General features: G+C 39.4%; 1 protein-coding gene across 4 annotated transcripts in view; it reads right to left on the bottom strand.

The window, feature by feature from the left end:
• The window catches only part of CD84 (CD84 molecule), a 39,340-nt gene that overhangs the window by 6,099 nt on the left and 7,834 nt on the right, over positions 1-25,407 (bottom strand). For 2 of the 4 annotated variants that reach the window (XR_010941170.1, XM_067728350.1), the window contains exons 2-6: positions 16,378-16,725; positions 4,483-4,734; positions 3,964-4,083; positions 3,274-3,306; positions 2,007-2,104 (exon numbers count right to left, since the gene is read on the bottom strand). Coding sequence is in view for 3 of the 4 variants with exons in the window: in XM_067728350.1 (XP_067584451.1) it covers positions 2,007-2,104; positions 3,274-3,306; positions 3,964-4,083; positions 4,483-4,734; positions 16,378-16,725 (851 nt within the window). In the remaining variant the exon portion in view is untranslated. Of the gene's footprint in view, positions 1-1,021; positions 1,100-2,006; positions 2,105-3,273; positions 3,307-3,963; positions 4,084-4,482; positions 4,735-16,377; positions 16,726-25,407 lie in introns of all 4 variants that reach the window. The other 2 variants (XM_067728352.1, XM_067728351.1) reach the window with 2 other exon arrangements.

A 25,407-nucleotide genomic window follows, 5' to 3' on the forward strand; every position in this document is an offset into this window, starting at 1 on the left:
TCCTCACTCACCTCCTTCTTTTCCTTCTCCCTCCTTTCATCTCCTGATCACTGAGGAAGTCAAGGTCCTTTTATCTTGTTCTCCAGGACACTTGGCTTATCTTTACATTCAAAATGACCTGTGCATTGAGTTCCCTTACAACCTTCCTACTTGGCCAACTCATAGATGCCTCATAGAATCAGCTCTTAATTCTTATTCATGGATTCATTTGCATTCCGTTTTGGTATCCCGATATTTCTTCTCACTCTTCATTTGTTATCATTATTATCCCTTTCCTCCGAGACTTCCGGGTTCAAATTTATTTTTCATGATTAGCTTCCTACCTGTTAGCTCAGCTATTAAACAGAAACACTTCCAAAATATTTGATTCACCCAGATACCCCAGAGCTGTCCTTACTGTAGCAGAAATCAGGACCCTCAGACAGTATCAACTCCTCACCAGATTCCCCAAACTGAAAGTTCTGTCAAAGATCAGGACTTACCTTCTCTCTTTGCATAATTGAGAGAAGGACACTGAGGCACAGGGAATGTGAGTGTCACTAGAGCTCTACAAATGGTTGGGCATGTTGCACACTGTGAGGGTCTGCTGAGGGAGCAAATGGGAACTGGGGTTCAGCCTGTGTTCTACGTGCCCCTGTGTTCTACTGTGCACTTGGTGTGGACCTGTGTCTGCCCAGGGTAGGGGGAAGGTGGGGGACACCTGCTTTCTAATTTCCACACTGTGAGCTAGCAATGGCCTTGGATGTTATAGAGGCTGGAATTTCCACACTGTAGTTCAGAGGCCTAGGGGCTCCTGCATACAAAGTGTGGGATCAGCATCAAGGAGGCCAGCTTGTGGATGGTCATGGACCTGGGGAGTAAGGCTGTGTGCATGTGTGGAATGAGACCAAGGCCCTCAGCAATTAATCCTGAGAAGCATAGAGTCCCAAGGGAACCAGCTGACTCCTGGTTGGATGGACAAGATACAGCAGAAAGGTTGGAATAGACAGGACAACAGGGTTAAAAATCAGAAAGTCTTTACCTTATCAGAGTACTGCACTATGGAATAAATCGCGTTCACTGGCTTCTCCTTGGTGGGGAGCACGTGTAAAACACCCATCTTCCCTCAGTGAGGGAGCCCAGGCAAAATCTTATGAGTCCCCCTTCTTACTTCTGCTTCTGCCCATCAGCCCTCCCTGGTTGCACTTTCACTAGGTGGCCTCCTCTCCAGCTTCAACTTTGGTTCCATCCAGCTTTGGAGAGGATCAGGTTCAGGTGGGGGTGAGCATGGGACAGTTGGCAGCCATTGGGCAAAATCTTCAGGAGCCAAGAGGAGGGGTCAGACTGAGTCTTGCTTAGTCAGAATTTTAGCTTTCCATGGGCTCTATGGACCCAGCTGACCTATCAGTCCAAGTACAAGGCTGGATTGACCGGGCAGACCTCAGTTTCCCTTTCACTCCTTGGAGACTTTAGGAGAGCAGGCTGGTGGGGGCACAGAGAAAGGCAATACCATGTAGAAGCCTGGTTCAGGGTGGAGGTGAGGGAGAGACAGGCAGGTAAAAGGCAGGCGAGAGGGGAGGCTGTGGAACAGAGTGAAGCAGCCTGAGGAAAGCAAGCTGTTGCTACAGCCAGACCAAGAAGTCAAGTTCAAGGGGACCTCTCTCAGTTCTGTGTCCTTGAACCCCGCTTAGCAACTTGTTCACCTGTCAGTGGCCACATAACAGCTCTCACCTCACATCAGGGACTCCCCTGTTGTGGGTCCCCTATAGAAGGTGCTTTGCTCTTAGTCATGACTCTCATCTAATCTGGAGTGAGGCTCTCATGTGGAAGCATGAGGCTTCAACCCCGGGAGGCTGTCATGGGGTGACACTTGACCACATTCTTGTCCTCATAGAAAGACTCATGGCATCATTTCCCTGACCTGGTATTTCCTGGTTGGACCCCATCAGGCTCTTGGCTGTGCCTGCTGCCCATGACTCCCTGTTCTGGGGGCCTGTGGTGGAGACCCACAAGTAGCACCACCTCACCTTGGACTGGGGGATTTCATCATAGATCCTGAGCTCTGCTGTCTGGGTGTCTCTTGGAACTGTGACGTATGTGTATATTGTTTTCTTTGAGGCAGCATCTGTGTCACAAACAAACATAGAACCACAGTATGTGAAATGTGGATGAAGTTTTCAAGGTGATCTATTCTAATGTTCTCTTTTTCAGATGAAGAAATAAAACCCCAAGAAGTTAAATGACTCCCATCCTCTTGAGATGGATGCTTGGATCCTTGACTGTCTTTTCCTTTTCTAGGGATGGCATGTGGTATGGGAGACACCTGGCTCAGGTTTCACCCAGAGCTCAGTGGGAATTCTTTTCTGCTCCAAAGCCCACATTAGGGTAAAGAGATTCTCCCCAATCCCTGTGGGGGCACTGAAGGTAGCTTTTCCACCCAGGGTCTTAGTGTCTCTGGCACTTAGCATCCACTGCCTTGCATGGTTAGTTTTCTTTTCATGTGAGGGTCTTAATTTTTTGACTAGAACGATTCCCTCTAGTTATACACTGTGTTGGCCTCTTCTGGTGCACACCTTTCCTTTACCACCTCAATGTTAGACCTGTAGTAGATGTTCCACAAATATTCGTTGCTTGACTGATTCACAGAGTCAAAGATTTGTTAAGCTCTCTCCACATGCCAAGCCATGTATGAGGTCACGGAGCAGCAGACAAGAGAGATAAGTCCCTACTTTTAAGAATTCGTGGGAATTCCTCCCAGTGTACTGCTTTTCTTTGCTCCAACATGGAACATTTGAGGGTCAAGTTGAAAGAGATAGCCAGAATTTGGGGCCTTCATATTCCAGGGCACCAACATATCTGCAGACAACAAGCCTGAGCTGAGTGATATTATAGCAGGTTGTGTGATTTCTCCCCATCATGAGGCCATTTGAGTTACAGTTCATGTCACAAACTCTCTGCCCCCAGAATGCCTCCTTCTGTGCCAAGCCCAGGTTGGTCAATTGTAAGTATAGTATCTAACACTGACTGAGTACTTACGAGGTACCAGACACTGGGCCAAGTATTTTATATGTGTAATTCATTAAATCCGTTTAATAAGTATATGCAGCAATCCTATTTTTATGCATATTTTACAACTGAGAAAACTGAGACAGTGATAAAATAACTGGTAGTTGATAAATGGTCAAGCTGGCACCTTCATCCCAGACTGCCTGCAAAGTACAAGCTTAGGCTTAATCACTGTGCTGTGAATGCATCTCTTCCATCATACAGGGAAACTCGTGGCTGAGAACTTACCAGGGTTCTTACTGAAGACCTTCAAGTAGGAACCTGAGGAATCAGACACAAAGGAGAGTCAGGAACATGGAATCAGATGTAGAGCCTCGCTACATACAGGCTTGTTATTACGATCGGTGGGAAAGCAAGATTTTGGGTGGACACGGAGTTAGGAGGAATAGGAGGGTATAACGATCCCCTAGGGCCCCAGATCAGGTTTTCTGAATTGAGAATGGTTACAATTACAGAATGATCCAGAGGGACCCAAACGGATCTAGTGACAACCATGAAATATAAAATTAGTACATGTCCCTCAATGACATTTCAAAGGTCACAGTTTTGATGGAATTGGAAGTGACCTTGGAGACCTAGTCCAAACCTCATTTCATATGTGAGAACACAGAGTCAGAGAGGTAAAGACATGTCTCCCATGAAGCACTGCTTGTTAATGGCAGTGCTAAACTCAAACCCAAGTTCTGGGCCCACCACACCTTGGTGATCCCAGTAACATATTTTGAAGACCATTCAGGGTAATGTTATATAGTCCTCGGGACCATCTTTCTGGGAGATAGTAAGGTGAGGGGCTGCGGATTTTAGGAAGGCTAATTCCCTGGAACAAAGGACATCCCACCTTGGATAAATGACTTCAGTCCCAGGAAGAAGGAAGAAGGCAGGTGCATTTCCACATTTTAACTTCCGAGAAAACCTTACCTTGTCCTCTTTTGTGCAAAAGGAACAAAATCACTGAAGGGAGAATGATTAGAAGCAGAGAGAGCACAGCCAGCCCACTCAGCAGCCCAGTGCGGTGAGTATGGAGGCCCATTGCGATGTCTGGAAATAGAAGATGTGGTGAGACTTGACTCTCAGGAAATATGCCTTAGAGGCTGGGCAAGCTTGTCCACATTCAGGGGCACTCCCCTGAAGGACACTCAATATGGATAGAGGGGAGTGCCAAAGCTCCGAGGGAAACTCTACTTCCTGCTATTAAAGGTCAAGATCAGAAACTGAATTGGGGAGCTGAGCGGTGGCTGCTTCAGAACACCCTGAAATGCCCGGCATCACCCAGAAGACTTTGGATTCTTTTCCAGGGCTTCTTGGGAAGAGAATTCCCCTGAGTCCAGCCCTGGCATAAGGGAGGCACATTTCCCTGGAGAACTAGGGCCGATTCAGGCCTTGCAGCAGGTTAGAGTGATTTCTGAGACTCCAGGAGAGATGGACAGAGATGGTTACCTGCACAGAGCTGCTGGGCAGAGATGGAGTCAGAATTGTTGCTGACAGGGTTCCATGCTGTACACGTGTAAGTCAGCTCTTGGTTGTCAGGGGTCTGGAAGACTCGAAGAACATTGCCTTCTTCCCCCAGTGGACTCCAACTGTATGTCACATTCTTTTCTTCTTTCTCGACAGAGCATGTCAGTGTGACATTGCAGGTCCTATTCACAGATGTCATTAAACTCTGAGTAATTTTTGGCTTTCCAAGCCGACCTATGAGGAGAAAACACATGAGCCAGTGGTAAGCTGGAGCTGGCCTATACCAGCTTGTGCGAGTCAACTGTTAAATTTTCAGAAATTTTCATGATGGATGTTAAAAACTTACAATGAAATAAATTATATTAAAAACAAGTCTAATAACTCTTCAAAACTCATCACTTACTAATTTTTTTTGGACAATTTACTATAATCTATGCTCTAGAGGTTATTTACATCTATTGTATCTATCCCTTGTAATGATGTATCAATACAAAACCTTCCCAACTCTGCAGGTCTTAAAATCAACCAAAGTGGGAGTATTTACACCAAAGAAATTGGCAAATGCTGCAAACTAGGGCTTGACTTATTGTTTTCTTGATTGTCACACTAGACTTAAGAAAGCAATGGAGGAGAGGGTACTGAAGCAGATTAAAATAACAATGCATCCTGTCTGTAGCCATTATATTGTGAATAGCACACAAAAAATTGGAAATGTTCTTCCAGCATTGGAAAACCACTATCCAGTTCAGCAAAGAAGTTGCTCACGTCATTGATGAACAAGTGAAGTTCCAATATATGTCTTTGTTCAATCACTTTTTTCTTATTACTGAACTTAAATGAAAATAGCAAGCAATATATATGTTGGTTGTGTTTATCCACTCCTCATGTTGGTTCCTTCATCAGTTGCAACCATATGTTGGCTAGGAATATAAATGCTCAACAAAGCATTTGAAAGGGGGGACATCTTCAAGATGGAGGAGGAGTATGACGTGGAGATCACCTTCTTCCCCACAAATACATCAGAAATACATCTACATGTGGAACAACTCCTACAGAACACCTAGCTATTGAACGTTGGCAGAAGACCTCAGACTTCTCAAAAGATATATGTATTTTTTTCCTTTTCCTCTTTTTGTGAGTGTGTATGTGTATGATTCTTGGTGTGATCTTGTCTGTATAGCTTTGACCTAGCGTTCTGTCTGTCCGGTTTCTTTCTTTTCTTTTTTTTTTTTTTTAGTATAGATTTTAGTGCTTGTTATCATTGGTGGATTTGTTTTTTGGTTTGGTTGCTCTCTTCTTTCTTTCTTTTTTTTTCTTTTTTTATTACTTTTTAAATTTTTTCTAATGTTAATAATTATTTTTTATATTAATAACTTTATTTTATTTTTTCGTTCTTCCTTTTTTTCTCCCTTTTCTTCTGAGCCATGAGGCTGACAGGGTCTTGTTGCTCCAGCTGAGTGTCAGGTCTGTGCCTCTGAGGTGGGAGAGCTGAGTTCAGGACATGGGTCCACCAGAGACCTCCCAGCTCCATGTAGTATCAAACAGTAAAGGCTCTCCCAGAGATCTCCATCTCAATGCTAAGACCCACTCCATTCAATGATGAGAAAGCTACAGTGCTGGACACCCTATGCCAAACAACTACCGAGACACGAACACAACCCCACCCAGTAGCAGAGAGGCTGCCTAAAATCATAATAAGGTCACAGGCACTGCAAAACACACCACCAGATACAGTCGTGCCCACCAGAAAGACAAGATCCAGCCTCATCCACCAGAACACAGGCACTAGTCCCCTCCACCAGGAAACCTACACAACCCACTGAACCAAACTTAGCCACTGGGGACAGACACCAAAAACAATGGGAGCTACGAACCTGCAGCCTGTGAAAAAGAGACCCCAAACACAGTAAGTGAAGCAAAATGAGAAGACAGAAAAACACACAGCAGATGAAAGAGCAAGGTAAAAACCCACCAGACCAAACAAATGAAGAGGAAGTAGGCAGTCTACCTGAAAAAAAATTCAAAATAATGATAGTAAAGATGATCCAAAATCCTGGAAAAAGAATGGAGAAAATACAAGAAACATTTAACAAGGACCTAGAAGAACTAAACAGCAAACAAACAATGTTGAACAACACTATAAATGAAATCAAAAATTCTCTAGAAGGAATCAATAGCAGAATAACTGAGGCAGAAGAATGGATAGGTGACCAGGAAGGTAAAATAGTGGAAATAACTACTTCAGAGCAGAATAAAGAAAAAAGAAAGAAAAGAATTGAGTACAGACTCAGAGACCTCTGGGACAACATTAAAGGCACCAACATGCAAATTATAGGGGTCCCAGAATAAGGAGAGAAAAAGAAAGGGACTGAGAAAATATTTGAAGAGATTATAGTTGAAAACTTCCCTAATACAGGAAAGGAAATAATCAATCAAGTCCAGGAAGCACAGAGAGTCCCATACAGGATAAATCCAAGGAGAAACATGCCAAGACACATATTAATCAAACTATTAAAAATTAAATACAAAGAAAAAAATATTACAAGCAGCAAGGGAAAAACAACAAATAACATACAAGGGAATCTCCACAAGGTTAACAGCTGATCTTTCAGCAGAAACTCTGCAAGCCAGAAGGCACTGGCAGGACATATTTAAATTAATGAAAGGGAAAGACCTACAACCAAGATTACTCTACCCAGCAAGGATCTCATTCAGATTCAACAGAGAAATTTAAAGCTTTACAGACAGGCAAAAACTAAAAGAGTTCAGCACCACCAAGCCAGCTTTACAACAAATGCTAAAAGAACTTCATTAAGCAGGAAACTCAAGAGAAGGAAAAGATGTACAATAACAAACCCAAAAACAATTAAGAAACTGGTAACAGAACATACATATGGATAATTACCTTAAATGTAAATGGATTCAATGCTCCAACCAAAAGTCATAGACTGGCTGAATGCATACAAAAACAAGACCCTTATATATGCTGTCTACAAGAGACCCACTTCAGACCTAGGGATACATACGCATTGAAAGTGAGGGGATGGAAAGATATTCCATGAAAATGGATATCAAAAGAAAGCTGGAGTAGCAATTCTCATGTCAGACAAAATAGACTTTAAAATAAAGAATATTACAAGAGACAAAGAAGGACACTACATAATGATCAAGGGATCAATCCAAGAAGAAGATATAACAATTGTAAATAATTATGCACCCAACATAGGTGCACCTCAATATGTAAGGCAACTGCTAACAGCCATAAAAGGGGAAATTGACAGCAACAGAATCATAGTAGGGAACTTTAACACCCCACTTTCACCAATGGACAGATCATATAAAATGTAAGTAAATAAGGAAACACAAGCTTTAAATGATACAGTAAAGAAGATGCACTTAATTGATATTTATAGGACATGCCTTCCCAAAACAGCAGATTTCACTTTCTTCTCATGTGCTCAGGGAACATCCTCCAAGATATATCACATCTTGGGTCACAAATCAAGCCTTGGTAAATTCAAGAAAATTGAAATCATATCAAGTGTGTTTTCCGACTACAACACTATAAGACTAGATATCAATTAAAAGAAACAATCCGTAAAAAATACAAACACATGGAGGCTAAACAATGCACTACTTAATAACCAAGAGATCATTGAAAAAATCAAAGAGGAAATCAAAAAATACCTAGAAACAAATGACAATGAAAACATGATAACCCAAAACTTATGGGATGCAGCAAAAGCAGTGTTATGAGGGAAGTTTATAGCAATACAATCCTACCTGAAGAAACAAGCAACATCTCAAATAAACAACTTAACCTTACACCTACAGCAATTAGAGAAAGAAGAACAAAAGAACTCCAAAGTTAGCAGAAGGAAAGAAATCATTAAGATCAGATCAGAAATAAATGATAAAGAAATGAAGGAAACAAGAGCAAAGATCAGTAAAACTAAAAGCTGGTCCTTTGAGAAGGTAAACAAAATTGAGAAACCATTAGCCAGACTCATTCAGGAAAAAAAGGGGGAAGACTCAAATCAATAGAATTAGAAATGAAAAAGAAGTAATAACTGACACTGAAGAAATACAAAGGATCATGAGAGATTACTACAAGCAATTATATGCCAATAAAATGGACAACCAGGAAGAAAGGGACAAATTCTTAGAAAAGCACAACCATCTGAGACTGATCCAGGAAGAAATAGAAAGTATAAATAAATGAATCACAAGCACTGAAATTAAGACTGTGATTAAAAATCTTGCAACAAACAAAAGCCCAGGACCAGATGGCTTTACAGGAAAATTCTATCAAACATTTAGAGAAGAGCTAACACCTATCCTCCTCAAACTCTTCCAAAATATAGCAGAAGGAGGAACACTGATGAACTCATTCTACAAGGCCACCATCACCCTGATACTAAAACCAAAGATGTCACAAAGAAATAAAAGTACAGGCCAATATCACTGATGAACACAGTTGCAAAAATCCTCAACAAAATACTAGCAAACAGAATTCAACAGCACATTAAAATGATCATACACCATGATCAAGCGGGGTTTATCCCAGGAATGCAAGGATTCTTCAATATATGCAAATCAATCAATGTGATAAATCATATTAGCAAATAGAAGGAGAAAAACCATATGATCATTTCAAGAGATGTAGAAAAAGCTTTTGACAAAATTCAACACCCATTTATGATAAAAGCCCTCCAGAAAGTAAGCATGGAGGGAACTTATTTCAACATAATAAAGGTCATATATGACAAACCCACAGCCAACATAGTTCTCAGTGGTGAAAAACTGAAACCATTTCCTCTAAGAGTGGGAAGAAGAGAAGATTGTCCACTCTCACCACTATTATTCAACATAGTTTTGGAAGTTTTAGCCACAGCAATCAGAGAAGAAAAAGAAATAAAAGGAATCCAAATCAGAAAAGAAGAATAAAGCTGTCACTGTTTGCAGATGACATGATATTATACATAGAGAATCCTAGAGATACCACCAGAAAACTACTAGAGCTAATCAATGAATTTGGTAAAGTAGCAGGATACAAAATTAATGCACAGAAATCTCTTGCATTCCTATACACTAAAGATGAAAAATCTGAAAGAGAAATTAAGGAAACACTCACATTTACCATTGTAAAAATAAGAATAAAATACCTAGGAATATACCTACCTAAGGAGACAAAAGATCTCTATGCAGAAAAGTATAAGACACTGATGAAAGAAATTGAACATGATTCAAACAGATGGAGAGGGCTTCCCTGGTGGCACAGTAGTTGAGAGTCCATCTGCCAATGCAGGGGACACGGGTTCGTGCCCTGGTCCGGGAAGATCCCACATGCCGTGGAGCGGCTGGCCTGTGAGCCATGGCTGCTGAGCCTGCATCCAGAGCCTGTGCTCCGCAATGGGAGAGGCCATAACAGTGAGAAGCCCGCGTACTGCAAAAACAACAACAACAACAAAAAAACAAACAAAAAAAGCCGAACAGATGGAGAGATATACAATGTTCTTGGATTGGAAGAATCAACATTGTGAAAATGACTCTACTACCCAAAGTAATCTACAGATTCAATGCAATCCCTATCAAATTACAAATGGCATTTTTCACAGAACTAGAAAAAGATTTTCAAAATTTGTACTGAAACACAAAAGACCTGAATAGCCAAAGCAATCTTCAGAAAAGAAAAACGGAACTGGAGGAATCAGGCTCCCAGACTTCAGACTACACTACAAAGCTACAGTAATTAAGACAGTATGGTACTTGCACAGAAACAGAAATATAGATCAATGGAACAGGACAGTAAGCCCAGACATAAACCCATGCACATATGGTCACCTTAACTTTGATAAAGGAGGCAAGAATATACAATAGAGAAAAGACAGCCTCTTCAATAAGTGATGCTGGGAAAACCAGACAACTACATGTAAAAGAATGAAATTAGAGCACTCCCTAACACCATATACAAAAATAAACTCAAAATGTATTAAAGATCTAAATGTAAGGACAGACATTATAAAACTTTAGAGGAAAGCATAGGCAGAACAATCTATGACATAAATCACAGCAAGGTCCTTTTGACCCACCTCCTAGAGAAATGGAAATAAAAACAAAAAATAAACAAATGGGACCTAATGAAACTTCAAAGCTTTTGCAGAGCAAAGGAAACCATAAACAAGACGAAATGACAACCCACAGAATGGGAGGAAATATTTGCAAATGAAGCAACTGACAAAGGATTAACCTCTAAAATTTATAAGCAGCTCATGCAAATCAATATCAAAATAACAAACAACCCAATCCAAAAATGGGCAGAAGACCTAAATAGACATTTCTCCAAAGAAGATACACAGATTGCCAACAAACACGTGAAAGAATGCTCAACATCACTAATCATTAGAGAAATGCAAATCAAAACTACAATGAGGTATCACCTCACTCCAGTCAGAATGGCCATCATCAAAGAAATCTACAAACAATAAATGCTGGAGAGTGTGTGGAGAAAAGGAACCCTCTTGCATTGTTGGTGGGAATTTAAATTGATACAGCCACTATGGAGAATAGTATGGAGGTTCCTCAGAGAACTAAAAATAGGACTACCATACAACCCAGCAATCCCACTACTGAGCATATTCCCTGAGAAAACCATAATTCAAAAAGTGTCATGTACCACAATGTTCATTGCAGCTCTATTTGCAATAACCAGGACATGGAAACAACCTAAGTGTCCATCATTGGATGAATGGATAAAGAAGATGTGGCACATATATACAATGGAATATTACTCAGCCATAAAAAGAAACGAAATTGAGTTATTTGTAGTGAAGTGGATGGACCTAGAGTCTGTCATACAGAGCGAAGTAAGTCAGAAAGAGAAAGACAAATACCGTATGCTAACACATATATATGGAATCTAAGTAAAAATAATGTCATGAAGAACCTAAGAGTAAGACGGGAATAAAGACACAGACCTACTAGAGAATGGACTTGAGGATATGGGCAGGGGGAAGGGTAAGCTGTGACAAAGTGAGAGAGTGGCATGGACATATATACACAACCAAACATAAAAAAGATAGCTAGTGGGGAGCAGCCGCATAGCACAGGGAGATCAGCTCGGTGCTTTGTGACCACCTAGAGGGGTGGGATAGGGAGGGTGGGAGAAAGCCACACGATGGAGGACATATGGGGATGTATGTATATGTATAGCTGATTCACTTTGTTATAAAGCAGAAACTAACACACCATTGTGAAGCAATTATACTCCAATAAAGATGTTTAACTAATAAAAAAATAAAAGTTCATTTAAAAAATGTTTTTACTAAAGCAAAGAAAAAGTAAATGATAAAAGTTGTAGGTAGTAAAGGGTTACCAAAAACCCAATTATATATAAGTTGAGGCAATATCTAGATCTGGAGCTGGCAGAAGGAAAGGAAAAACCTTTTACCAGGAAATAAGAAAAGGACTACATTCAGAGCTGATAAGTTTAGTTCATTCTTGTTGAAACTGCTGCAGTGTGGTTTGCTCCTCCCACTATTGCCATGTGAGAGAGGAAATAGAGGAAGGAACTGGCACATAACTTTCTAATTAATGTGAAGTCTGTAAAGGCAATAAATTCAGCACTGTAAATATAGGAACCATTTGTCTGTACATGTGAGGGAGTAGAACATGGGAACTAAGAGCTGTAAAGTCTTTGATTCCAACCTAACCAGATACTCTGGTCCTAAGAGTCTCTTAGAGGGAACCATTCCAAATCAGAATTAGTGATAACTTGCCAAAGAGCTTCTAAAGAAGTTTGGAGTAGAGACCTTGATCAGCTATAACAGTGATAGATACAGATATGTATAGTGAAAAAGGAACCAAATGGTGTGTGTGTGTTTCCGTAGAAATTTGATTTACAACAGTGTTGAAGTCTCTGCTTGTTGTTCACTTATTTTTAAAAAGACCTTTTTTTTTGTGGGTGTCAAGGTGGGGGATAGTGGTGAAGAATAGGATTCCATCTCATTTTTCTCTGCAGGAACAGAGATGTTACCTACACAAAGCTGACGGGCAGAGAAGGTCAGGGTTGTGGCTGACAGGCCTTCATCCTCCCAAGTAAAAGTGTGGAGAAGCCATTGGAGACTAGGTTCAGAATCCAGGCTCCACTGTTCTCTAACTATGGAATGGTGGAGAAGGTATCCAGCTGCACTGAGCTTTGGTTTCCTCAATTATAACACGGGGACAACAATTTTCTCTAGCTAGGGTGGTTGTGAGGATTAGATGAGCTATTATATATAAAGACCACTCTACTATCCATCTATCATCTATCTATCTATCTATCTATCTATCTATCTATCTATCTATCTATCTATCTATCTATCCAGCATCAATCTATTTATGCTTATATGTACTTTAATTTTCTACTGAAGAAGCAAAATAAACTGGCAATAGTGACTGCCTCTGAAAAGGAAGAGTTGCATTTCATTGTATTATCTTTTGCTCTGTTTGTGCATATATTGCCTAAATATGTATAATCTTTATGTATTTTAAAAAATTAGGTGGTAGAATGCCATACAAATAGTGTTCATTAAATGTCAGTTTCTTTCTCTTTATCTTCTCAGCTAACTACCCAAAAAGTGCAGATTTTGTTGTATGGACTTTCTCTAAGATTTTACAGTAGTCTGCCCTAATTGCAGATGGTTTAACACCCCCTAAATACTGAGTGGGTAAAACTAAACATATAACGGGATGAAAACAAACATCATAAGATTGAACGCCCTCTATATTTTCTCAGCCAAAGTTCTTGAATGAGTCAGATGTTTTCTGAAGTGTCCACACTTGGGTATGGTTCTTTGACTCTGTCGCTCATGCCCAGTTCAGAGCCTTCTTCATCTAGGAAGTTCTTCCTAACTAGAATCTACAAAGGGGACAAGGGTTAAAAAATTAATAACAACAGCTAGTTATTGAGCATCTACTTTAAAGCTTGCACTGTACTAGGAGCTCAACTAACACTATCTCAATTAATCCCACCTATTACAATCTACATTCTATAGATAAGGAAATTTAGGCCCAGACAAGGTAAACAACTTTGCCAGGGTCACACAGTTGGCAAGGGTTCTAATTCTGACATTAATGCTCTTTACAGTATGCGTCCTATCCAGATGCAACCTGATTGAATTACGCTATATTAATTGAGCACTTACAATTGTCAGGCACTGTATTAGGACCTGGGACTATTATGATTAATTCACTTTTCCATTCAACAAATACTTCTGCAGCACCCACTATGTGCCTGGCAAGGTAGGAGCTGGGAACATGAAGTGTATCATATACCAGTCTCTGCCTTTATGGAGCTTGAACTTTAGTGGATTAACTGTATAACTGAATTTTATCTATTAGTCGCATTTCTGTGTTTTTCTGCTGTGGGGCAGATGGACAGTAAAATCCTTGAGACATGGCTCAAATATTCTCTATGCTATAAATTAGTGCTGAAATAAAATGTTAATCACTTATGTAATTTAAATTTTTCTAATAGCCACATTAAAAGTAGTGAAAATAAACAGGTGATGTAATAATGTATTTTATTTAACTCAATATATCCAAAATGTTATCTTAACCTGGAACCAATATAAAATTGATTAATAAGATATTTTATGGGTTTCTTTATTGATGCTAAATCTAGTGTGTATTTTACACTTAGAGCACATTTCAATTTGTACTCACCACATTTCAAATACTTAATAGCTACATGTAGCTACTGACTACCATGTTGGACAGAGCAGTTCTAGATTAGCACTTCTCAAACTTCAGCACACATAGGAATAGTTCAGAGAGAATGTTAAAACACAGATTCCTGGGCTTCACCACCAATGGTAAGGATTGTGGCCTGAGAATTTGCATTTCCAATAAGTTCCCAGGTGATGCTGATGTTGCCAGCACACAGACCACACTTTGAGTAGCATTGCGTAACACACCACACACATCTCCTAGTGAACTGCGTAATTTTAGTGATGATAACAGTACTAATATTTTACCTTTTAAAGGCACTTTGCATTAGCTACTGGAGAAATTAAAATTAAAAACCAAAATGAAATATACTACTCATCAGAATGACCAAAATAACAGTGACAACACTAAATGCTGTGAGGATGTGGAGATACTGATCATTCGTACATTTTTGGGGGGAATGCAAAATAATTTGGCAATCCTTTTAACACTAAAAATGACTCAAAAGTTCTGGAGAGAGCTATGAAGCCATGAAAAGATACGAAGATAACTTAAATGCAGGTTGGACGAAGCCAACCTGAAAGGGTTACATACTGTTTGATTCCAACTACATGACATTCTGAAAAAGACAAAACCATGGAGACAGTAAGATCAGTGGTTGCCAGGGCTTGGGGGGAGGGATGAATAACAGAACACAGAGGGATTTTAGGGCAGTGAAACTATTCTAAATGATACTGTCATGGTGGATAAATGTCATTATATATTTGTCATTACCCATAGAATGTATAACACCAAGAGTGAACCCTAATGTAAACTGTGGACTTTGGTTGCTAACGATGTATCAATGTACATTATTAATTGTAATAAATATATCATTCTGGTGGGGGATGTAGATAATGTAGGAGGCTATGTATGTCGTAGGAGGCAGGGTGCATATGGGAACTCCGTACTTTTTACTAAACTTTTGTATGAACCTTGAACTGCTCTAAAAAATAGAATCTATCTAAAAGGGGAAAACAATTTCTGGAGTTGAAAAGTGGTGATGATTGCACAACAATGTAAACGTACTTAGTGCCACTGAATGTTACACTTAAAAATGATTAACATGTTAAATGTTATGTATATTTTATCACAATAAACCATTTAAAGAAAGACAAATGGACTTACCATATGATTTCATTCTTGGACATTTATCTTAAAGAAACAAAAACTTACTTCATGCAGAAACTTGTACACAAATATTCATAGCAGTTTTATTTGTAATAACCCCCAAACTAGAAACAACTAATATATCCCTCAATAGGTGAATAGTTAAACAAAGTAGTACATCTGTACCATGAAATACTATCCAACAATAAAAATATATAACCTGTTGATACTTGCAACAATTAGGATGGCTCAAAGAAATTATGCTGAATGAAAAAAGCCAATCTCCAAAGCTTGCATACTGCATGATTCTATCTATGTAACATTTGTGAAGTAACATAATTTTAGATATGAAGAATGGATTAATGTCTTCCAGGAGTTTGGGAGGGGAAAGTGGGTGGCAATGAGTGACTATAAAGGGATGAAGGAATCTTGTGACATCGGTACAGTTAAGTATCTTGATTATGGTAGTGTTTACATAAGGCTATTTATGTGAATAAATTGTACAGAGCTACACACATACACATAAATAAGTGCCTATATAACTGGTGAAATCTATTCAATAAATAAGCTCTACAGATTGTACCAATGTCGATTTCCTGGTTTTGATATTGTACTCTAGTTATGTAAAATGTTATCATTGGGAGAGGTGGGGGTGAAATGCACACAGGCCCTCCCTATACATTTCTTTACACCTTTCTATGCAACTATAATTATTTCAAAATAAAAAGGTTTTTAAAAAGTACTTTGCATACACTGTCTTACTTGATCTTCACAATAACTATGGGAAATAAATAGTATGATTATTTACATTTTATAGAAAAGGGAAACAAGGTCCACAGGAAGAGTACATAGCTAAAAGCAAACAAAGCCACATCCTCTTAAGTACTGATATATTTATGTAAGTATTTATAAGTATAAAAAGATTTAGAGAACCCAGCTGTCAGAAATAAAAGTGTTCTTTAGACAGCAAATTGCAAAGTAAAAATAAAAAAACAAGCCCTCTGTCTTCCCACAACTTACGATAGACTTGAAGATTGTAGCACCTAGTGGTGGTGGTGATCATTTCAGAGGTCATTACATTTATGTCGGCTTTGTAGATCCCTGAGTCTTCCAACCTCAGATTTCTGAGCTCCAGGTTATAGTTCTGACCTGAGACATTTATTCGTTTATGGTAATTTTGGTGGGTTATGGAAATTGTGGGTGCTGCTCCTGAGTTTCCTGGTGTTACAAAAGCGACAGATGTTTTGGAATTCCAAGAAATGCTGATAACTTTCTGTGATTGTTGGATATTTAAGGGGAAAGTAACTAACTCCCCCAGAATCCCATTCACCATGAAGATGTCTGTGTCACTTCCAGCTGCTTCCAGACCTGAGGACATAAATAGAAAATCATAACCATTTGACTGTTGCACCTTTTAGAATTCCCTGTTCCCCCAGGTTTGGATCTCCCCAAGGAGCCGCTCATCCAGTTTCTTGATGATATCTTCTTTTTTGTGGGGGCATTCTGCTTTAAATATATTTAATATGATGGCTAAATATTCTAAAGGATTCTCTTTCAAAAACTAAGTTTCCCAGTGAATTTTAAGCGATCCATTTCATTAAAATTTATTTATCTAGACATATAGACTCTGAGAGCTAGATGGAATTTGAGAGATGAAGGCCATAGATTTCCATGAGGTCTGAGATATTAAATGTTCTTTCTTTCCCAAGTCATATTGCCAAGTGGTCAAAGAGCTGGGACAAGAGCCTATGATGGCTACTGTGGTCTTTGCAAATAGAGAGCTACACGTATGCCTCTATTCCTAGAAGATATAGGCAGAGAGTGCTTTAGAGGCTCTGGAGTAAATATTCCCCAAGCTGGTGATTTTGGGGGGGCTTTTTTGTTCATTGCTATATCCCTAGTCTTTAGACAAGTACTTGACACATAGTGGGTGCTTAGTAAATATTTGTGGAATGAGTTAATAAATGGAATTAAGTTATGTGTTGCCTAGGATCTTTTGGAGCAACTTCTGAAGTAAGCAAAGTTAGTTTATTCATTTATACTTTTATGAATGAATGAATGTATGTATTCAAGGTCAGCTTTGTTCCAGATACTATGGCAGGTATTTATTAATTTAATTATAATACAAAAGTTTGTTGAGCATCTACTCCTTAAAGCATGATGTAAGGAGATGGGGGTACAATGGTGAGTAAAAATAGACGTAGTTCCTGCTCTCTGGAACTTAACAGTTAAATGAAGAGAACTGGTTTGATTGGATAAGTGCAAATGGTATTAAGTGTTATGGTACTTTGAGAGAGAATAAGAAGGGGACTTGATTTGTTCTGGGAATCCAGCAATACTTTAGGGTAAAAGCTGAAGGATGAATGCTTTTAAAATCTAACACGGAAAAAAATGAAATGTTTATTTTTTTCTCTTCTCCTCTATTACCTTATGAAGATAAATTGATTTAATACATAGTTTGTAAAATGAAAGGCAATATAATTATAGGGTGTTTTTTCTCGTTTTCCTTCTATTCTTTCATCACTTTGTTATTCTCACTGAGCTATATAGTGTGAAATAGTGTATTAAGCCAGCATGTATGATATTCAAAATGCTTAATAACCAATAAATACAGGCCCTGACCAATCAAGTAGGGCTTCAGCCATAAAGAGTAACAGGGCTATTCTGATGAGTACTGGTTGCATGCAAGCCACGAAGAACAGAACAAAAGTTTCCCATGTAAGTGAGTTCAGGCTGACACTAAATTTTATCCAGACTTGGCATAAAGAGGGCAAGAATAGGGCTTCCCTGGTGGCACAGTGGTTAGGAATCTGCCTGCCAATGCAGGGGACACAGGTCCGAGCCCTGGTCTGGGAAGATCCCACATGCCATGGAGCAACTAAGCCCGTGTGTCACAACTACTGAGCCCATGTGCCACAACTACAGAAGCCCGCATTCCTAGAGCCCGTGCTCCACAACAAAGAGAAGCCACCACAATGAGAAGCCTGTGCACCACAACGAAGTATAGCCCCCGCTCGCCACAACTAGAGAAAGCGCATGAGCAGCAATGAAGACCCAACACAGCCAAAAATAAAAATAAATTAATTAAAAACAGAAAAGAGGTCAAGAATAAAGGTCATTGAGAATACAAGTCATTTTGAAGTGTCAGAAAAGCAAAGATATTTCTTAACCTGATGGTGCTGTCTCACTATGGCCACCCCCGCTCTCCAACACAGTAACTCCTTAATGAGCCAGGGACTTCTAATATAAACGTCTTTCCTTTCAGAACATCCAAGATTTTCCCTTAGGAGGAATATCCCAGGCAAGGAGTGGTGACTTAGGTGGGGTGGGCTAAGTACAGAATGAGACATAACAGGGCCCTGAGGGAAAGAGCGACACAAATGATCCCTATCTACAAACATTTATTAAGTGCTAATTAAGTGTCAGATGCTGTGTTAGGGACTCAGGGATGAATAGAACATGGTGGCAGCCCTGAGGAGCTCACAGCCCAGAGAATAAGACACATGAGCATTCAAGTAAACAATAATACAATATGATGAGTACTAAATGGTAAAAGCAAAAGGAACAAACCACTAGGGGAACAGGAGAGACTAAGCTTGCCTTCAGTGACAGGAGTCAGAGTTTATTAAAATCTATTCCTTGAACATTAATTCTCCCCAGAAAAACTCTTCCGCTGGGCTGATAAGGTCGGGTAGAGGGGCACTTAGAGTTTCCCAGCCTGAATTCTTGGATGTGCCGGATATGGACATGTGACCTGTGCAGTCGTACAGAGCCTTGAGCTCAGAAGGACCTGAACTTGATTTAATGCTGCCATGTCACTTTGAACTTCTTAATATTATTTGAAGAAGGGACCCCATATTTTCATGTTCTACTGGGTTCCACAAATTATATGGCTGGTCCTGGTGCCAGATCTCCCACGTCTCATAAGGATTTTTTTTTTTTAGTCAGGTCCTTGTGCCTAATTTCCATTCTGTTCTTTGGATTCAGGTTCAGTGTGAGAAGACTCATAATTCTCTTATCAAACCCCAGGAAGTGGTGGGAAGTTTGCTAAGGCTGAGGCTTTCTTAATAGGAACACAATTGTGTGGTCACAAAATGATTGGTGTGTGGTGTTGTTTTTGAAGTTTGTCTTGTCTTCTGCAGCAAGTCATTCAGGAAGTGATGCTGGGGCATCAAAGGATAAGGCAGTGGGGGTGGCAGATACGTTAAGCTAGTGGAAGCCCTGTTGCTATTTTGTGCTGTGGTGTTGGGGATGAGATTCCTGGGCTTGCTGAGAAAAGGTGTAGGGCTTGCACAAACGTAATATGCACCTTTGGACATTCCATCTGAGGTCTGAGGCAGCTGCAAAACCATAGCATGCAGCAGAAAGATAAGGAGGCTTGAAGACATAGGTGCTAGTACTTCTACTTATGAGCTGGGCAAACTTAATAAAACCAGAAGACTTTTCTGAGTTTCAGTATTTTCATCCACAGAATGGAAATAATAACTATAAAAATTGCCTATCTAATTAGTGATCAGAAAATCGTATGAGTAGAAACTCTGGTAACCATCAAACCAAAATAAATGTTAGTAATGATTCTCATTCTCATCCTCACCTTAACAATTAGGACATGCCCTTTAGGGCTTCCCTAGTCCCTCTCTATGATGGCCTTCATGACACCAGGGCCATACTGAAGAATGTATGAAGAGCCATTATTAAGGGCTAATTCAAGTAAAGCAAAGAGGGATAGAGTTTTCAGTACCACTCCACTTGGTGGCCTTTATTCTTCTCTTAAAGACTTCAGTCTTTTAAAAAAAGAATCTCCGTATCAACCAACCCTAATATTTATATTTCTAGGTGCTGAGGGGACTCAAACATTATATTAGTGTTGGAGGAGACCTTAAGAAAACTCAATTTCAGAGAGAATTTGTGGCACAAAAATGTCTTAAGGACTTACTATGAAATGCACTATGCAAGTCTATGATCAAGAAAATTTCCTTGTCTTTTTTAGAAATTTCATATATGCTTAGGGAAATGAGACACACACACAGACACACATAAATCTCCTTTACAATATGAAGTGGTAAATGATAAATTTAAGCAAATGGTAGAGACAATAATTGCAGTAGGATTTCAAAGAAGGGAGAGATCACTTTGATCTGCAGTTGTTAGAGAAAACTTCTTGGAGGAAATAGAATTTGAGGAAGACCTTGAAGAGTGAATAGAATTTTATTGGATAGAAAGGGAAAGGATTGGTGTCTCGGGTCCTCAGGTTCTGAATAGAAGTTTAGAAGCAGGAGAATGTGTGATATAGGTTGAATAAGTATAGATTTGCATAACAGAGTAGAGAGCAATAAGGCTGGAGATATAAATTGTTTAGATTTGGGACAGCCCTGAGTTTGAAGTCTACACCACAGGCAGAGGGGAGCTATTAAAGTTTTTGAGAATAAAAATTAAATGATGTTTTAGGGTCATAGTAGTATGGTAATAACATGTAGGAAGAATAAGAGGAAAGAGAAGCTGGGCTTAAGAAACCATTTCATAGGCTATTGTAGCCATCTGGGCATGAATCGGGGGATGATGATGAGAGTGGAAAAGAAGGGCTGAATTTGAGAGAGAGCGCAAATAAAGGCAAGGAATAAGGAGGCATGTCACAGAATTCAACAATATATTTTGAGTGTCTACTTCATGTCAGTGGAAAACTAATAGCTACTGGAAATTGATTAAGTTTATGCTTGAAAGAAGTCAAAAGGAGAAGACAAGTTTAGTATCAGAAATATTGAATGTGAGATGATGGTGGACCATCTAAATAAGGAGTTGGAAGGATGGAAGATAAGAAAAGTTAATGGATTCAAAGTATTATTTGGGGGGCTGTGACAGAATCTGCTAGTTGTTTTCCAATATTTGTTTTCATCTCCATTCTTAGTAACACATATATATGGAATCTAAAAGAAAAAGAAAGAAAAAAAGGTCATGAAGAACCTAGGCGCAGGACGGGAATAAAGACGCAGACCTACTAGAGAATGGACTTGAGGACATGGGAGGGGGAAGGGTAAGCTGGGACAAAGTGAGAGAGTGGCATGGACATATATACACTATCAAATGTAAAACCGATAGCTAGTGGGAAGCAGCCACATAGCACAGGGAGATCAGCTCGGTGCTTTGTGACCACCTAGAGGGGTGGGATAAGGGGGGGGGGGGAGGGAGGGAGATGCAAGAGGGAAGAGATATGGTGTTATATGTATATGTATAGCTGATTCAATTTGTTATAAAGTGGAAACTTACACACCATTGTAAAGCAATTATACTCCAATAAAGATGTTAAAAAAAAAAAAAAAAGACTACATTGCCCAGCCTTCTGCTAGCTCAGTTTGGTCATGTGACTAAGTTCAGGTCCATAGGATGAAACTGAAAGTATTGTATCAACTTTTATATCTTTAAGAAGAGGATGCTTTGTTTTCTTCATCTCTTCCTTGTCTCTCGCAGGCTGGAATGCCATGACAACTGGATCTTGGACATTTTGGATCAAGAAGAGGAAGCCAAGTACTGAGAATTGTGGCGCAGGAAGACTGAAAAAGTATGGATTCCTGATGACCTTGTGAACTATTCTACCAACCGAACTGCCAACTCCAGACATTTTACATGAGCAAGAAATAAACTTTTTTCTTCTTTAAGGAATTTTTTTTTTGAGTCTCTGTCATTTGCCATCAAACTGAAATTCAAGTGGTTTAGGAATCATCTATGGAGAGGAGATGATTGAAGAAGAGGGTCACTCAGGAAGAGTTGGCTGAAGTCCAAGGCTGAGCCTTGTGAACAGTGCTCACAGTTCTAAAAGAGGCACTGTCAAAAGAAACTGAATAGACCAAGTGGTAGGAGTGGCAAGAGAGGAACCAGTAGTGGACAATATCATGAAATCCAGGAGGACAAAAAATCTCAAGAAGGGGGCTGTAACTGACGTCTAATGATTCAGTCTTCAAGTAAGATAAAGACTGAAAGTGATCCCTAGATTTGTCCATTAGGAGGTTATTGATGGTGCTTGAGAATGTAGTGCAAGTTAAGATGATTCAAATGGAGCCCAGAGTACAGAGGATTGAGGATAGAATATGTGGTAAAGAAGTGGAAAAGCTTAATAGTGAAAGAAATGTTATAAGATAGAATAATAGCTAGAGGGTCAAGCAAAACTACTATTTGATTTTGTTTTAAAATAGAAGGTATTGGTGGGGGAAGGGTGGTAAGGAGGGAATTATCCAAATTCTTCAAAGCTGAGCAAGGGAAACTTACTAAGAAGTGTTGGGTGGAATCTAAAGAGATTTTGAAATATGAAATATTGATGACAACAAAGAGGGTGTTTAGACTTAAACCTCATAGTTCCCCTTAGAGTCTATTAAAAACAAAGACAGTGTACATTTGGGGTTTTGAGGGGCTCCCTAGTCTCCTTTCATATACTTTGCCACCATCTACTAGATCCTGTCTGGTCTGCCCCTGCTCTCCTGCCTCCTCTCCTACCCTTCTCTCCCCTACTCACTCCAACCATACTGACTTCCTCATTCTTCAAACCAGCTGCTGTTGCCTTAGAGACTTTATACTTGCTGTCCTCCTTTTCTACACTGTTTCTAGCACTCCCTTACTGTGAAACTCTGCTCCAATGTCATCTCATCAGAGAGAGCTTTCTTAAACACCATGTTTAAGTAGCAGTCTCCTTCCCATCACTCCCTATGGCCTTGTCTTACTTTATTTTTCCTCATAGCAGTTTTGACTACTAAAGCATTGTATGTGTGTATTTACTTATTGTCTTCCCCACTTTGCACCCCCATGAGAATATAATTGCCATGCAGTCCTTGTCTTTTTTGGTCACTAGTATTTCCCTAACAATTAATGGATGATTATTAAATATTTGTTGAAAAACTAAATACTTTTTTGGCTACTGACCCAGTTGCCCTTTTTCTAGCAATAAAAAGCAAGGTAGAAAACTCAGAGCAAGAAAGAGTGAGGGCAAGAGATAACTCTACTGGTCTCTAGGTCTTGGTGTGGAAGGTCCATGGTGTAAACTGATTAATAAGAAGGAGCAGTTGGCTAACTGTAACTACTTTCCATTCCAATATTCTCATGTTGTTAACAACAACAAAAAAATTGCATAGGTCCAGAGGCTGGGGCTTCATAGCATGGTTAGTAAAAGTGTCCTGAACTAGGGATCAAGAAACATGTTCTAGTCAAGGCTCTGTTGCCAACCAGCTAAATGACCATGACTAAGTCACTTACCTGCTAAACCTCAGGATTCTAGTTGGTAAATGAAATAAAATTCCTCTACCACTTTGAGGAATTATGAAGATTAAATGACACTAGGCAGCTCTACCCACCACCAGCCCCTCCCATCAGGAAACTTACACAGTCCTCTTAGATAGCCTCATCCACCAGATGTCAGACAGCAGAAGTAAGAAGAACTACAGTCCTGCAGCCTGTGGAACAAGAACAACATTCACAGAAAGATAGACAAGATGAAAAGGCAGAGGGCTATATACCAGGTGAAGGAACAAGATAAAACACCAGAAAAACAACTAAATGAAGTAGAGATAGGCAGCCTTCTAGAAAAAGAATTCAGAATAATGATAGTGAAGATGATCCAGGACCTCGGAAAAAGAATGGAGGAAAAGATCGAGAAGATGCAAGAAATATTTAACAAAGACCTAGAAGAATTAAAGAACAATCAAACAGAGATGAACAATACAATAACTGAAATGAAAACTACACTAGAAGGAATCAATAGCAGAATAACTGAGTCAGAAGAACGGATAAGTGACCTGGAAGACAGAATGGTGGAATTCACTGCTGCAGAACATAATAAAGAAAAAAGAATGAAAAGAGATGAAGACAGCCTAAGAGACTGTTGGGACAACATTAAATGCACAAACATTCGAATTATAGGGGTCCCAGAAGGAGAAGAGAGAGGGAAAGGACAAGAGAAAATATTTGAAGAGATTAGAGTCAAAAACTTCCCTAACATGGGAAAGGAAATAGCACCCAAGTCCAGGAAGCGTAGTGAGTCCCATACAGGATAAACCCAAGGAGAAACACGCCAAGACACATAGTAATCAAATTGGCAAAAATTAAAGACAAAGAAAAATTATTGAAAACAACAAGGGAAAAATGACAAATAACATACAAGGGAACACTCATAAGGTAAACAGCTGATTTCTCAGCAGAAACTCTACAAGCCAGAAGGGAGTGGCATGATATACTTAAAGTGATGAAAGGGAAGAACCTACAACCAAGATTACTCTACCCAGCAAGGATCTCATTCAGATTCGATGGAGAAATCAAAAGCTTTACAGAGAAGCAAAAGCTAAGAGAATTCAGCACCACCAAACCAGCTCTACAACAAATGCTAAAGGAAGTTCTCTAAGTGGGAAACACAAGAGAAGAAAAGGACCTACGAAAACAGATGCAAAAGAATTAAGAAAATGGTTATAGGAACATACATATCGATAATTACCTTAAATGTGAATGGATTAAATGCTCCATCCAAAAGACACAGGCTTGCTGAATGGAAAGAAAAACAAGACTCATATATATGCTGTCTACAAGAGACCCACTTCAGACCTAGGGACACATACAGACTGAAAGTGAGGGGATGGAAAAAGATATTCCATGCAAATGGAAATCAAAAGAAAGCTGGAGTAACAATACTCATATCAGAAAAAAATAGACTTTAAAGAATGCTACAAGAGACAAGGAAGGACACTACGTAATGATCAAGGGATCAATCCAAGAAGAAGATATAACAATTATAAATATATATGCACCCAACATAGGAGCACCTCAATACATAAGGCAACTGCTAACAGCTATAAAAGAGGAAATTGACAGTAACACAATAATAGTAGGGGACTTTAACACCTCACTTACACCAATGGGCAGATCATCCAAAATAAAAATAAATGAGGAAACAGAAGTTTTAAATGACACAATAAACCAGATAGATTTAATTGATATTTATAGGACATTCCATCCAAAAACAACAGATTACACTTTCTTCTCAAGTGCGCATGGAATATTCTCCAGGATAGATCACAT

This window comes from Pseudorca crassidens, chromosome 2, assembly GCF_039906515.1.
Source record: "Pseudorca crassidens isolate mPseCra1 chromosome 2, mPseCra1.hap1, whole genome shotgun sequence".
NCBI classification, from domain to species: Eukaryota; Metazoa; Chordata; class Mammalia; order Artiodactyla; family Delphinidae; genus Pseudorca; species Pseudorca crassidens.